The sequence below is a fragment of the Rhamphochromis sp. 'chilingali' genome (assembly GCF_963969265.1).
Source record: "Rhamphochromis sp. 'chilingali' genome assembly, chromosome: 16".
Taxonomy (NCBI): Eukaryota; Metazoa; Chordata; class Actinopteri; order Cichliformes; family Cichlidae; genus Rhamphochromis; species Rhamphochromis sp. 'chilingali'.
In genome coordinates, this window is record NC_137943.1 from 10264598 (window position 1) to 10279593 (window position 14996).

A 14996-nucleotide genomic window follows, 5' to 3' on the forward strand; every position below is an offset into this window, starting at 1 on the left:
AAAACAAGACAGTCAGGTAAAGTGCAAGAACTTCAAAACTGTAGTTAAACTCATTCTTTGCAGTATTTCAGGAAAGAGCCAGAGCTGGTCGGTGCCTCTACACAGGATTTTTCTCCAGTGAGTGAGAGGGTTGCTTCGCTCCTTGGGTCAAGAACGGGCCCTCACTGTTATTAACATTTATGTGCCAATGGCTCAGAGTACCCGGCCTTCTCAGAGTCCCAGAAAAGGGTGCTGGAAAATCCTTGATCTGAGACCTCGTTGTCCTGCTGGGGCACCTCAGCTGCTCATGAAGGCAATGATAACTGAAACCTGGAAGGGTGTTGATGGGGGAAAGGCCGGCAGAGCTGAACCTGAGTCCTGTTGTGTCAATGGACTTCGGTGATGATGCATAATGAGTGTGTGTCATCCCTGCTGAAGACTACAAGCTGAAGAGCTTTAAGCTTCTCTGTGCAGCCTGGAAACAGGTGAAGCTGTGCCAGACACCTTGACTATGTTTCTACGATTCCAAAGAGTTCCCAGAGTTTTTTCTTGCAACTGTAAAGATCAGAGTAGCAGTTTAGCCATTGCTTTTAACTATCAGAGCCATTACTTTCCAGTGAAGTGAAAGGAACATTTTAATGGGGAAACTATGGGTCCTAGTTTTGATTGTAGATTTTTAGTTTTGCACATCACGTACCCAAACATTGTTGCAGACTCCCATACACCTATTCACACTATGGCACTGCTCAGCGGCAGCAGTTAAGCAGTTACAATCAGAAAGGCGCTGCACAGACCTTTGGGGAACAGCTAAAGTAACACAAAGCAAAAGCGAAGCTGACTCAGCACAAAGTTCCTACTTTCCGATCTGGCCAAGCGCAGCAAGTTGAACTGGAACAAAACCGATCCGCTGAGGCAGCCATCAAAGCCACAGGAACCAAAAGATCTGCTGCCAATGCAGCACAGAACCTCTGCAATATTAGGCAGGTTTTACTGGGGTGGTTGTTTTATGTATTTCAAGAATTTATCCATTATTTTAACTTCATATCTTAAGTATTTTATCTGCTGTTTTAAGCTTCTGTCATTTATCTTTATCTTTTAGCATCACTTTTTGGCATTTTATATACTTTTAGGATATATTTGTAAAAAAATCTTTTTTTTAAAAATCTATATTTATTTATTATTTGTAGCTGTTTCACAATTTATTAATTTCTGTAAGCTTCAACCCATGTTTTTTTCCTTGATACCCGTAACACCTTCAGTAGTGGCACTTGGGATAAAGGAAGAACCTGTTTACCTGTCAATCATATCTGATGTCAAATCATTTTGAAATTGAAAGAACATTTTTGTCACGAGGTACAAGCTGAAATCGGTGTTATATATAAAAATGACTTTTATATATTCTTTATTTACCCCGGTAAAAAGTCTCATTATAATTTTCTTTTTTGGAGATCAGGCCAAGAGGGCAGCAAAGATTGCAACAAATGTAACAACAGTTTCATAAAGATATTTTAAGTGTCCATAAAGGACTGGTTGGAGTAGGTACAGCAGTGCAAAGTCACGAGGTCATTTCTGTACTTGATATATGACCGCTTTGGAAATCGTGCAGGCTAGAGCTCATTTACAAGAATAAACAAGGATCTTAGACATAAAAACCACACACAAATAAAAACACCATCAATCATGTTTGGTCATCATTTTCTACTGAATGAGTGTTTTCACTTTTGATGCTTAAAAGAGATTTTGCTGATAATTATATAAAAAAATAAAGATAAAGAAACAGATTTGCACGTGCACATAATGACGTATTTTTGGACCGCTATATTGCTTTGTTTAAATGGAGGATATGAGTATTTTTCCATGATACTCAGTCCATACATGCACACACAAGCAGACACAAAGGGATCCAAACATAGGGGTTACTTGCTAGAACCTATCTACCAATGATCGCATACTGCTTTAAAGGAAACCCAGCCACAACAGTGCGCCTTATCTGCGTGCTCCATCAAGTCCACACAGAGCAACGTGCAGTCAGGCCCGATGCTGACACGGAGGGCCCAGTCTGGGGCTGCAGGGCAGCTGTTTGCCCGAGTCAGGGTGGAGGGGGAAGTGGAAGCCTTATCATTTCTGTTGAGTGCACACAGAGGAAGTTGGGTCAGCGCTTGCAGACGGTGACGCTCTCGGATCCTTACTGGAATTCACAACAAAACAACAATGGGACTGTGACTAATCTCATCTCATCTGCGATGACAAGAAATATAATAGTTTCAGAATGATGAAAAATTAAAAAGGAGAGAGTTTACTTGTCACGGTGTAGGTGTTGAAAGCAGACTCAGCATTATTCCACGCAGAGAGCTTGTAGAGAGAAGCTTGTTGAAAGGTTTGTGCTGATGCACAGTGACTCGAATACAACCTTATCTTCAAATCCTGGTGGCAGCGTCACGTGTTGTTTGATAAGTCAGGTACACAAAAAGCGATATTATTTACTTATCTGAGCTGCGTTTCCAGTGATTTTTCACATGAATTTGAACTGTGCTTTGGTGAAACATTAAAAAGGCAGGAATCACAGGCCAGAGTTAAACCCAAGTCTGGAGCAATGACCTTTAATAGTAGAGGATTATCTCACCTTTATAGATTCAGCTTACGGTATACCTTCAAATAGGGCGCACACAGCAAACAGTGTGGTATAGACCCCACTATTTTTTCTCTTTTTTCTTTCTCAATTTCTTTTCCCTTCACTGCAGGCTGCCAGGGCAGCTCATGTTGAACGTTTCCTCCCACGCACTCGCTGACTTTGACACACCAGAGCCACAGATCTGCATGCCCTCCCCCTTCCCTCTGTGTGTGTGTTTAAGTCAAGTAAGGACAGCTATTGATCTGGGTAAAATCAAAAGCAACACATGCAGATTGAACATGATTTGGCTGACAGTTGAGTTTGGTCTTGATAACACCGTAGCCCATAACGGAGGCCCATTTCACAGAGCCAAGCTCATTCGCTAAGAAAGAAAAGACACATGGTTTAGCTCCAGTGGCAGAAAAAATGTTTGGAAATTAAAGACATCTAAGCTGAATTTAAAAGCTTGGAAGGCTTCTGTTGTGTCTCTGTGTCTGGACTGGGATGCTTCCATCTTTCCATCTCTTTCACACTTTTATCCCAGTGTCACAATGTTTTCAGCGTGTCTTTATGTATGCATGTGACCAAATGTGTCATCTCTGAGTATGCGTGCATGTTATTTTTATTTATTTTTCTTCCTCGTCTCACTGTGTACTCTTGTGTGCCTGCTGCCTTCCCACGGGGATGTTCCCTTCCATGTCCGAGCAATTCCCAGGCAAGCTGCATTCTGGGTAAAGAGCCCAGAGGAATCAGCACAAATGTCAGGCCGATGCTTTGTCCTTAAATGCATCAGGGTTAAATGTGATCTGACACAGACAGCTTTATACACAGGCTAATGTCCAAGGGTTGCCTTGAAATCTGGAAAAGCGTCTATCACAGGAGCCTCTTCTTCACAAACAGCTGCCAGCTTGGTCAGTGTAATTCTTCTGCACAGCTGATCGCCGTGTTTTCAGAGGCGACACCTCATTAGTGTTACTCAGAGTTCTCAAAGCCAGCATGCACGTATGGAAAGTTGAGAGAAAGAGTCCTTTAGGGTTCAGATGTGTTGTGACTTTATTTTTTTAAATGGATTTGTGCGTTCTGTGCATTATATAACTGCTTCCATGCACGGTTAATGCTTTCTGTGAGTAGTTGAGGCATTTGCATGCAAAGGCAAAAACCACACTCAGAGAAACAATGGCATATCTACGATGACTGCCGCCATGTTTGATAACTCGATGATTTGTGACATTCTCTGGGAAGGACACATCCTGTTATTGTCCCAATCCTGCATTTTAGAGTCAATGAGACACAACACACACACACACACACACACACACACACACACACACACACACACACACACACACACACACACACACACACACACACACACACACACACACACACACACACACACACAAGGCCTTAGAGGAAGCTTAGCTGCCTCATCTGATCTTTTCCAAATTCATCATATTCTGTTGTGGGGAAGAAGTGTCCTTCTGAGCTCACTTCCTTATCCATCTGTCTCAGCCACTCTGAGATGATCTGTGCCATCCACACACAAAGCCTGGAGCGCTGTTGAATTATCCTGGAATGCCCCATTCTCATATTACCCCACATTGCCCCAACACTGAACGCCCAGTTGACTTCACTTCTTACTGTCAACCTGACTAAAAACAAACACCAGCTGGCCAGGAGAAACTCCAGGAAGGCATTTGTTTTTACAAAGTGGATATGTAGAGAGCAGGTTTGTTTTGCTGGAAGTGGTTCTCTTCCTCTCTGCCTTGGCCCTGGGCCGCGGGCCCTTTCGGGTCCTGGCTGGTAAGAGTGGAGAACGGACGCTGAGTGGCTGTCAACTGGATCTGCTGGCAGTAAGAGCGTCCTGCCCAGCCTGAACCCAGACGGTGCTGCTGTCGAAGGCTCGGAGCGGGCTGCCTCCAGCCCAGCTTACGTCAGTCACCAACAAACCGCAAGGTTTGTGTTAGAGTTTCAAACAAACTCCCTGCCTATTGCTATGGCAGTATGGACCACCCCCATGGAAGCCTGTCTGCGCCCGTGTTTACCATAAACAGTCACCTCATTTTCTGCTGAATCTAAAGGAAGACGAGGATGGTTTAGGGTTTCCTGGTGTCATCGAGACATCCAAAAACTCCAAGGAAAATAAATGAAACTGAGCATGGTCAAAATGTAACCGGTGATTCATTAAAGCTGTAAATTTGAAATCAGTGAACAAAGGACCTCTTGACTGGTCTTTCTCAGTTTTGTGCAACCAGGTAATTTTCATAGCTAAGTAATGAGTGCCTTTTAAACCTTGGTCACCGCATAAATGCAATAAAGTAACTGTCGGAATTTTTAGGGGAAGCAGAGTCATGTCAGGAACGGAGCTGAGACAGACTGGCACTGTCAGGTTTTAATAAATAAATGTTAGTATTATTATTGCAGATTGTCAGGAGATTATTCTCAGCATGAATCATGAGTAGATCACATCAGCGAATGTCGTTAGTTAAGTCTATGCTGCTTTGTCTTGTGGAGTTTGCCCACAAACTGAAAACTGTCAGAGCCGTCGTTTCATGTTTCTCCTCCTGTTGATCACGTATTCAGATGTTTATCTGTTTGGGTCAAGGTGCTCAAAGCCATGGGAGAGTGAATGCCCTGAGGGCCCAGCGCATAGCATCACTATCTCTACCTTTCCTGTTTACATTGCTGACTTGATGTCCAGCTATGCTGACCTCAGATCAGCAGGAAGAGCAGTCACTGTTGTCAGTGCAGGGAAGTGACATCACTGAGGGCTGAATCCAGTTGTTTGTTTTCCTTCTGTCACTTCTGGCGTTTTCCTCTGAACATACATTTGGTGTGATTCAGATCATTTCCACACCAGATCATGTTTGTGAGTCTAAAAAGAAAGTGTGGCACTCAGTATAGCTCAGTGAAATACAATTGGCTGCCTTTTATCTTTTTATCTTTTTTTGGGGGGGGGGGGGGGGGGGGGTGACTGTAATACCGTCACAAAGAAGTTTGACTTGTTCCATATTCAGCACATGTCAACAACCCAAATATTCCACAAAAAGTCATGTTTGGCAACCAACATCAAGAAATGGTATGGCTTCCCCACAGCCAGCAGGTTCCAGTATGACTGGCATTTCATGAGGTGACAGAAGACACTGAAACCAAACCCACAGAAGAATAATAAGATAATTTTCCATTGAAGTTTTCAAGAAACTTGAAACATTCTTTTTGCCGAGTGCTTTAAAAAACTGTGCACAATAATAATACATGGTTATTATTTTAAGGAAAAATGTAGTCACGCTAACAGTGACTACATTTTTCCATTAACAGTGTTATTACCTGATAAATAAAAATCATTCAAGCCATTAGATTTGAGAGCATTCTCACTTTTCTTTGACAAAATGCTTTCATTATTCCTTTTTTTGTACTTTTTATATTTTACATTTATATTTATTATTGAAACTTGCACCAAGGGAGTGGCACTCCAATTTCGTTGTACTCTGTACAATGACAATAAAGGCTATTCTATTTTGTCATTGTTGGCAGTTTTTTTCTCCCTTTACTTAAGTGCTTGATTATTGCTGAACTTTCTGTATATAATGTTGTAGAACACTTCCCCCTCTTAGTGAATGAATCACTAATCATTCAAAAACGCACAGAACATTTTTTGTTCTATTAATGTTTGATTTTGAACACTATTGCATGATTTCAAAACAACAATTTCTGGAATATGTCATCATTGGCAGGGAAAGGCCTGACATTGCACACTTGTGCTTTGCAGTTTAATGAAACCAGTCTTGAACTCCTGCGCAGAGTTTTGTACAATCTTGGGACACTGTTTAAATGTGAATAAAAACAGAATGCAATGGTTTGCAAATCTATTAAACTCAGATTTTATTCATAGTAAGTCACAAAATGTTGAATTTGTCATTTTATATTTGATGGCAACAACAAATCTTCACCATCAAAAAGAGGAAATTGCACAGCATCAGTTTTCTTTCTTCTCTTTTTTTTTCATGTGGAGATTTGTGGAGACGTCTGGTAAAAATTTAATCTCTTACAAAATACTTGGTGCTTTTTGTGTTAATGTTACTTTTTGATACCTTTACGTTTTTCTATCAGTTAAACCAGCCAGCTGCTTTAGGGGAGATAGATTTGGCTTTCTTGAGACAGAGCTGCATTAGCGTGTTAGCGCTATTTATGCTGAAAGTTGGTGGCTTTGCTTGACTCATATTTACTGGAAATCTATGAGAGTGGAACCAATCCTGTTGAGGGTTTGGTAGCACTGTGTACTGTGTACAATACATCAGATTATTGAAAATAAAGGTTCTACAGTCTTCCAAAATCACAATGGAGAAAACTTAAAAAATACATTGTCAACATTTACTTAATTAAATTTTTGTTAAATATTTTTTTAAAAGGCAACAATTGTGTCCGTATACATCTGCGAACTAAGGAGACCAGCTCCTGGACTTTGGAGATTTTTTCCTGTTCTTGTCTGATATAGGATTCTAGCTTCTTTGTTGTATTTTCTATGTATTTTAACCAGTTTTCAGCTGGTAGTTCAGCCAGACCCCATGCTGTTCTAATATGTGGTGGTATGTGGTTTAGCAATGTCTTGCTGAAATGTGCAAGGTCTTACTTTAAATACCTCGTCTGGATATGCGCAGAAGATTTGTTTTTGTTTGCAGCGTGGTCAACCGCTGCCTCTCTAACATGCTCTTTTTACCCAGTCATGTTACTGACCTGTTGCTAACAGCAACAGTTACTCTTTTGATGCACCACCCTGAACTGCTTGAAATTTGTTGCTGCCATCAAATTTATTTTGCTCTATTGTGAATGGATTTAGGAGGTTTGCAAATCATTGCAGTGTTTTTATTCACACTTTACATTTTTGGAATTGGAGATTGTGCCTTAAAAATGGGAGAAAATAATGCGCAGTGTCTGTTTCTTCAGGACTTTTCTAGTTTTAACAGACTTTCTCCTGAATGTGCACCTTAAATCGCGTAATGTGCAAATATGTATCTTAGGACAATTTCTAAATAGTTTAATGTGTATAGACAAAAACATTTAAATTGAAACTTAAATCTGTCTCCAAACTGGTTTTAACATCACTGAAACAAACGTCACTGATGTAATCCAATAACATTCGGACCAGAAGAGTCTGTTATACATGCCCGTTTTAATAATCTGATAGAAAACATTTGCTGAGCACAACATACACCGTTTTACAGTATACTGTGAAGAAAACACTGAAAAAATACATTTGAAACAATGGTATAAATTTCAGCAAATATCCTTATAGCTGTACAATGACCTGTCACCGTACACATTATGCTGCAGTAAATATCCAGCCTTCGCCAGGAACAAAAGGACTAAAAAAGCTTCTGCTGCGCCTCGTATGAAGCGCTGCTGGCTCCCACTGCACAAACACTTCTGGCTGGAATTTCAAACGAAACATACTTTTCAAATCGTCAAAACTGACCTGCATAACTTTATGCTATGGCCTCATAGCAAAATACCTTGCTATACACGGATGAACCAACAAACGAGTTCAGTCAAACTGTCATTTGACACGTGGTAGTGCATATAAATAACAAATATACAGCGAATATTATCAATTCAGTATTAACATATACAAGAAAATGTAATAAATACACTGTTACAAACAGCTTAAGGGTCAGCACAACACAGTTGGGTGCAACAGGACTGTGCAACTCTGTGACCACTTAAATACACTCTCGCATCCTCACACACACACACACACACACACACACACGCACACACACACACACACACACACACACACACACACACACACACACACACACACACGCGCACACACACACACACACAGGAGAAGAATGACATATCGTGAAACATGAAACCGATCTCCCCGTATTATGACCATACAACGTGGTACCTCTAAGGAAGTGTTTGGACAGATCAGCAACCAGCTGCATAACTGTCGACGTATTCAAAGTGCTGCAATGAAAAACTACAAGATTCAATTATTCCATTACTGACAGGTGTTTCTGAAACTGCGCGTTCAGCCTTGAAGTCATTCAAAGTTCAAAATGAGTCAGCCTATTCATGAGAATACTGCTAACCACAACAGGTGTGTTGTGTGAGGCAATGAAAAGGGGAATTACAGGGCGGAGACGGTTTTTCCACACTGGATGGGGCTTAAACGCAACTGGGTTATGAAATATTTTCTTTTCCACTTTAATCTTGGAAGATTGTAGTGAGAATTTAGTCTGTAACTGGCTTTAAGTGAGAGGGAATCAATCCCGCCGCCGCTCGGAAGTTTGACTTGTCACACCATTTACTCTTTGGAAATGCGATCATTCTTTTGAGGGGTGGCAGTGAATCCAACAAAGTGCTTTCCTTACAGGATCTTTGGAGTTTTGGTTTTTGTTCTACAAAAAAGAAAAAAGAAAGGTTTTTCCTCTTTTACGAAATCTAGCCTATGAGTCATTTAATTGCTTACGCAGTTACTTATTTGGATAAATCAAATTAAATTATTTGGTTTGACATGCTTGCTATGGTCTCTCCTTTAAGTTACAGATGCTGTCTTTGTCTTGGTTTAACTGTGTGTGCCACAAAGTGCAAATCGTGCTGGGAAGTCAGCTGATTTTTTTATAATATACATCCATTAGTGAAGAACAAGCTTATACTATTGCCAGAACATCAGGAAGACTGTGTGAGACAGCTATGTCCGTTTGTAGAAAATCTGACACACAGCTACATGAATGTGTTCAATAAATTATTAAAAAAAAAAAAAAAAACTTACAAAAACACACACTTGTAAAAAAAGGCACACTACTCTTTTTAGACAAGTGTTAAAAAAACACTACTGGGTTAGAAATAACTCGCTGACCAGTAGCTGTGGTTGGACAATATAGGGTCGTATCCAATCTCGACACGATACAAAGAATCTAAATGAACATTTAAAAAAAATGTCCTGAAGTGCAAGTTTGAAATTCAGACTTGTCCCAGTACACGGATTCATACGTCCACTTCACATTCTCTGCCTGAAAGAACCCAGGTTAGGCTCTGCAGTCCAACAGTAGTCCCTTCTGTAAAGAACAGAGCCTACACTCTTCCAGCTCCCTTCCAGGGGGGCTCAAAGACAAACTACCGCAGGGTTTCCAAGCCTCGTTCGCAGGGGTGCCCCACATTCAGTCAGGACCTCTTTGCCAAGCAGCTCCCGCCAGAGCCAAATTGCAGGATTGCTCCACTGCAATAAAATGAATTCACCAAAAACGTGCTACGCTCCGAGAACACCACCGGTTAAGCTATGTTTCCTCCGGGGAGCCGTCATGTGTTGTCATTTCTGCCCCTTCCTGATCACAGGGAAGATGCTGTAATGTCACATTGTCACAACTGTCAGCCGTGTCCATCATTCCACTGTCTTCACCTTGTCCTTCCTGGTCATCCAGCGTTAGATCGAACTTGAATTTACTCGCTACAGGCCGCCCTTCCACCTCCCCGTGAGGTCCTCCTTCTCCATCACTGGTGTAGAAAGGAGGTGAGGGGCTCTGGGGGATCATGCTTTGGTACCAGTTCCTGTTGTCCTCTAGTGTATCCAGGATGTCCTGGGCATCGGGATGGACCAGGTCAGCCCACGTCTCCCACAGAGGGTGCACTATGTAATCAATGAAGCTAACCTAGAAAAGATAAACAGAGAGGATGTCAGTAAATATGAAAAATAACCACAGTTTTCAGGTTTTATTTTGAGAGCTGGATGCCTGTGTTCTCTACCTGAGTCCTCTCTACTGAAGCTGTGTGTTTGTCACACATTGGGCTGATTTCCATCCCCCTCTCCCTCTCTCTGTCTCCCTGGTGGAAGAACTCATCCATGATCCTGTCAGTCCACTGCCGGTACAGATCCAGAGGTTTGGTGGGGTTGCTCAGATCTGCACAATGAACCATGTTACGGAGAACCTGCAGGAAAAAAAATATCACCGTTTAGTATGTTTTTTTTCTTTTCCTCCCTCTGTGGTAAATAGAAAAGTGTTTGCGTCTAATGTGCATACTAGTCTGCCTCTTACCTGCATCCTGTCTGTGTAGTTGTCTAGCATCAGGACACCAGAGCTGGTGACCTTCTTGGTTTCCACCATCGTTTTCAAATCCGCCAGCAGACTCATGTGTTTAGACATGTCGGTTGCCAAAACCTGGAAGACAGCAAGACATGAAAAAATCAATTTAAGAAAAACTGTGAAAACTGCTCAGATCCTGAGACGGGGCTGCTGCCTGAGACAGATGTGCAGACATTTCCTCACCATTTCTATGACCATCCTCCGGAGCGTCTGCCTCTGCTTCTTGGAGAGGTTTTGGAAGATGTCGCAATTTTCTTCCTGCAGCAGTTTGAAGCCCACGGCCAGGTGGTGATTTTCCAGCACTGACTCATCGTTGTACATCAGGGCCAGCTCAGAGTCTAAATGCAAAAGAGGACAAGAAAAGGAAATTAAACATCAAATCAAGCAAATGTTTCTCCCTTTTTTCAAAATGTAGACCAAATAAATAACTCTAGCTGACTTTTTTGATGGATGTTGAATGAAAAGGTGGACCTACTTGTATTGATTAGGAACTGGTTGGAGACTCCTGGGTGGTCCACGTCGTGAATGGCTGCTGCAAAAATGGCTGCCAAGATCTCCAGATCAGTGAAGACCGCCTGTGTTTGAAGAGAAGGAAGTAAAGTAAAAATAAATTAGCAAATTGCTTACCATACAAGGCAAGGTATTAGTTTGAAAAACCAATCCTTCCATGTGTCACCATCTGTGGTATGCTCTTTCTATTGTTGCTATTCATCACAACAATATAAACAGTTCAAGTGAAAGGTGTGGCCGGTGGCGACACGCTTTAACTGTGCCACGTTTTAAAGGGCAAACTCTGAACACTTAGAAGTACTGAAAGCGAGTGAGGTAAGACAGATTTTACACGACTTACATCTAATGCAGGGGTGGACAGGAGGATGTGTGTGGACTGGGCTACGTCGGCAGCGTGGAGGTTGTTGTGGTACGCCACGTCGGAGTGATAGTGGCTCTCTAGGGTCAGCATGAACGTCACAAAGGTGTCCGTTGGAATCTTGAACGTCCTCATCAGGTCTCGCTCCTGCGTGTGACAGTGTGGATTAGAAAAACAAGACTCCTGGCTAAACGTGCTACAGGATATTATTTTCTCTACGGTCTATCCATCTAGCCACAGTTCAATTCTGAGTCATCAGATGGGTAGTCATAAACTAGGCAGGGCTCCAGACTAACAGGTGCACTGACAGTATCTGCTACAGCAGTAATACATTTTAAGTTATCTTTTGGCCTCGAAAGAAAGGGGTGCAGCATTTTTCTAGACCAAGTGAAAAAAACAAAAACAAAACATGTGCAGCCAAACTGATTACAGTCTGGAGCTAGCTAACAGAGCATGATGTACACACTGACACGGCTTGTGTGTGTGTTTGTTTGAATGGCTTCACAGTTTTCATGAGCTCTTTCCCGATTAAAGGATGGAAGCTGAGGCGGAAAACAAACCTGGAAGATGGTGTACATGACGCATGTGAGAGGTCGATTGTGAGAATGCTCAGCCACTTTGAAAATATTCAGGCCCCATCTGTTGATGTGTTCCAGGTCCTGTTAGAGAGGACACAAATTTAAGTGTTTGAGCACGTGAGACACCAGATATCACGCAAGTTTAAGTTTCTCCAGTCTGTCTGTCACTTACCTTTGACAACAATTCCTCCTGGTCCGTCTTGACCCCAAAACGATTTCCAGTACCTCCCGAGATACTTGATGTATGGCTGACTTTTCTCACCCCACTGATCTGTGTCATCATCCCACCGTGTTGCTGCTGCTGTTGCTGCTGCTGCTGGCCCTGCCTCCTCTTTCTTTCCCTCGGCTTTGGAACTGGACACGGAAGCTCCAACTCATTCTGCTTGTCTGGAGAAAATAGAATTAACATTAAAAAAGGTGGTTTTCAAGACAAAAAAGCTGCAATGGCTGCTATTAAATTAGCAATCAATCCCTCAATGCCTGTCTTCTGCAATAAAAATACACTAGTAACAAAAGCAGGAAAGGCAAAAAAAATAAATGTGTAAAATAGCTGAATACACTGATGAGATGCAAATGTTTTATGAGACAAAGGCTCAGGCTGTGCTAATGAGTTGTTATGATGATCAGAGAAACATGGCAGTATTCCAGGCATTCTGTGAATCTGAGCCATGTGTTGGTAACAATTCAGAGAATCATGGAAAGATGGTTCACGTTAAGCCGAAATGTTTAGGGGAGGGACTTGGAAGTATGCGGGTTCAGTCGGTGCATGTGACTCATGTATTAGCTGAGTGACATTTCTCACTGTGTGTGAGCGTGAGACTCCCTCAGTCTGTACGTGTGCACTGCACACACAGCCGCAGAGCGAGAAAAAACCCCATCTCAGCTGCGTCCTCCACAAAGCACAGGAAAATCATCTCCCTACACCTGACAGGTGCTAGCTGCAATGCAGATAAAACCGCAAAGCTTCAAAGATAAACTGAGCTGAGCTTTCATGTTCGTCTCTATCACCGCGCCACTTCTATTGTTAGCACAAGAGGTAGCTTTTTCTTTTCCTCTTTCCACCATGCATCCAGCATCTTGTCTTTTTTCTGTCATTTTTTTATGTTTTGCTGCTCCGAGGCAGGAAAATAGACACGTGTTCACTAACAAGAGCCACAACATTAGTCTGCAGTGAGCCCTTATAAGCTGGGAGTCTGGCTGTATGTATGCTGGTGGTGAGCTAGATGGGAGGGTAGAAAAACCTGAGGGGCAGAGTGGTTTGCAGGGCTGGCGAGCTGGCTGGCCATTAGACACGAAATGCCGCCAGGCTTTTTTTTTTTTAAAGACAAGCAACCACTGCTGTCCCACTGATGAATAATGCAGCATCTCTCTGAACCTGATGGCACTGTAAGCACACAAACACCCTCTCTCTCTCCGACTCACTGCTCCTAATCTCTCCAGAGGGAAGTCTTCCCTGAGTACAAAGCCCTCCCTCCTCCCTTCACATATCTCTGCAGTCGGAGCGAGGGGACCCTGTCTCCCTTCCAGACCAGATCAGACTGGTGTAAGAACAGCGTTGCAGAGGAACTGTGAGTTTCCCCACTGCTTGGCACATGCTTTGGGTAACCTCGCAACCTCTGTGACATTCCTGAAGGATGCTGGCTCACTGAAGTCATACATACAGCACATTTTGCAATGGCGCAATGTATACTTCAGGAGGTGTGTGGTAAACATGTGCTGCAGTGCTCACCTAGGAAGGTGCTGGAGATGTACTCTGACACTTGGTTGCCTGATCGGCTCATCTCAGACAGGTGGCTTAGCTCCCGGTTCAGCATCCTCTTGAACTGGAAGCAAAGAGATAAAATGTTAAGGAGGTAATGTGATTTATACGCAGAAACACATCCAGCAAATGAGTCTGACTGCTGTTTCTAAGCAGCGGAATAAACCCTTTCCTGTTATTTTCCACTGGAACATGTCCCATGGGACCATGTTCTCTGGATTTAATGAGCCATATTAGGTTTGTGTATTCTTCCCCAGTCTCCTTATCCAGACTGCTTCGTGTTTCAACACAAATATAAACTATGCGTGCTGTGCATAGTTTATATTTCCTTTATGCAAATTTTACAGATAAGCAAAAGATGCCTGTTTTCTCAACACATGCAACCACTGAGCAAGATTAAAAACATGTCGTAATGCATTCAAAGAGAAATTGGGCTCTTCACCAGCAACAGAAAACAGACATGAATGTAGAATATGCACAGAAACAGTCCGATTAATGGAAAACCTCCTCTGGGACACACCTTAATGTATCCCCAGGACACAGAGAACAGGTAGTTGGCCTCAGGCATGGTGCTGAGCAGTGCTGAGCCCCCCAGCAGAAGCAGTAAGTGCTCCTCTCTGAGTGGACCCCCAAGGGTTAGCTCAGCCCTACAGCCTGAAGCTCAAGGCGTCACCAAATCACCGCCTTGCAGCGGCTGACTACGGTAAAAACGCCCCAGCCGAAGTCTCTGGAGAGGGGCTGTGGCGGAGCCCTACATTCCCAGCCAAACGCGCCTCCTCCTAGCTTCCTCCATTGTTATCAAGGATCGCGAGCCACTGTCGTGAGTGATGGAATCCCCCTGGATGCGATCAATATTTCCTTTCCTCTGGCTGTCGCTGCCTCTGTCCCTTTCTTCAAACCTCCATCTCCTTCTGCCACCATCCAAAAATCATACAGGAGAAAATCCAGCCTTTCCAAGCCCAGATTTGGCAAGTCAAGAAAAAAAGGCAGTCTTCACGGCAGAAGGAGGAAAGAAAGAGAGGGACTGAAAAAGGCAGAGAGGAGGAGGAGGAGATGGGGGTGCGTTATAGCTGTAGAGTTCCCTGTGGCACAAATTGCTGGAGCCTCTCTC

The 14996-nt window shown here is 42.9% G+C and overlaps 1 protein-coding gene across 1 annotated transcript in view; it reads right to left on the bottom strand.

The window, feature by feature from the left end:
• Positions 1-6623: 6623 nt before the first annotated feature.
• The window catches only part of LOC308412783 (3',5'-cyclic-AMP phosphodiesterase 4B-like), a 46170-nt gene continuing 37797 nt past the window's right edge, over positions 6624-14996 (bottom strand). Inside the window, exons 10-18 of the mRNA XM_080907352.1 lie at positions 13856-13949; positions 12299-12513; positions 12109-12207; positions 11531-11695; positions 11156-11255; positions 10864-11018; positions 10633-10755; positions 10343-10525; positions 6624-10248 (exon numbers count right to left, since the gene is read on the bottom strand). Of these exons, the coding sequence (XP_080763478.1) occupies positions 9877-10248; positions 10343-10525; positions 10633-10755; positions 10864-11018; positions 11156-11255; positions 11531-11695; positions 12109-12207; positions 12299-12513; positions 13856-13949 (1506 nt within the window). The 3' untranslated portion in view covers positions 6624-9876. The remainder of the gene's footprint in view (positions 10249-10342; positions 10526-10632; positions 10756-10863; positions 11019-11155; positions 11256-11530; positions 11696-12108; positions 12208-12298; positions 12514-13855; positions 13950-14996) is intronic.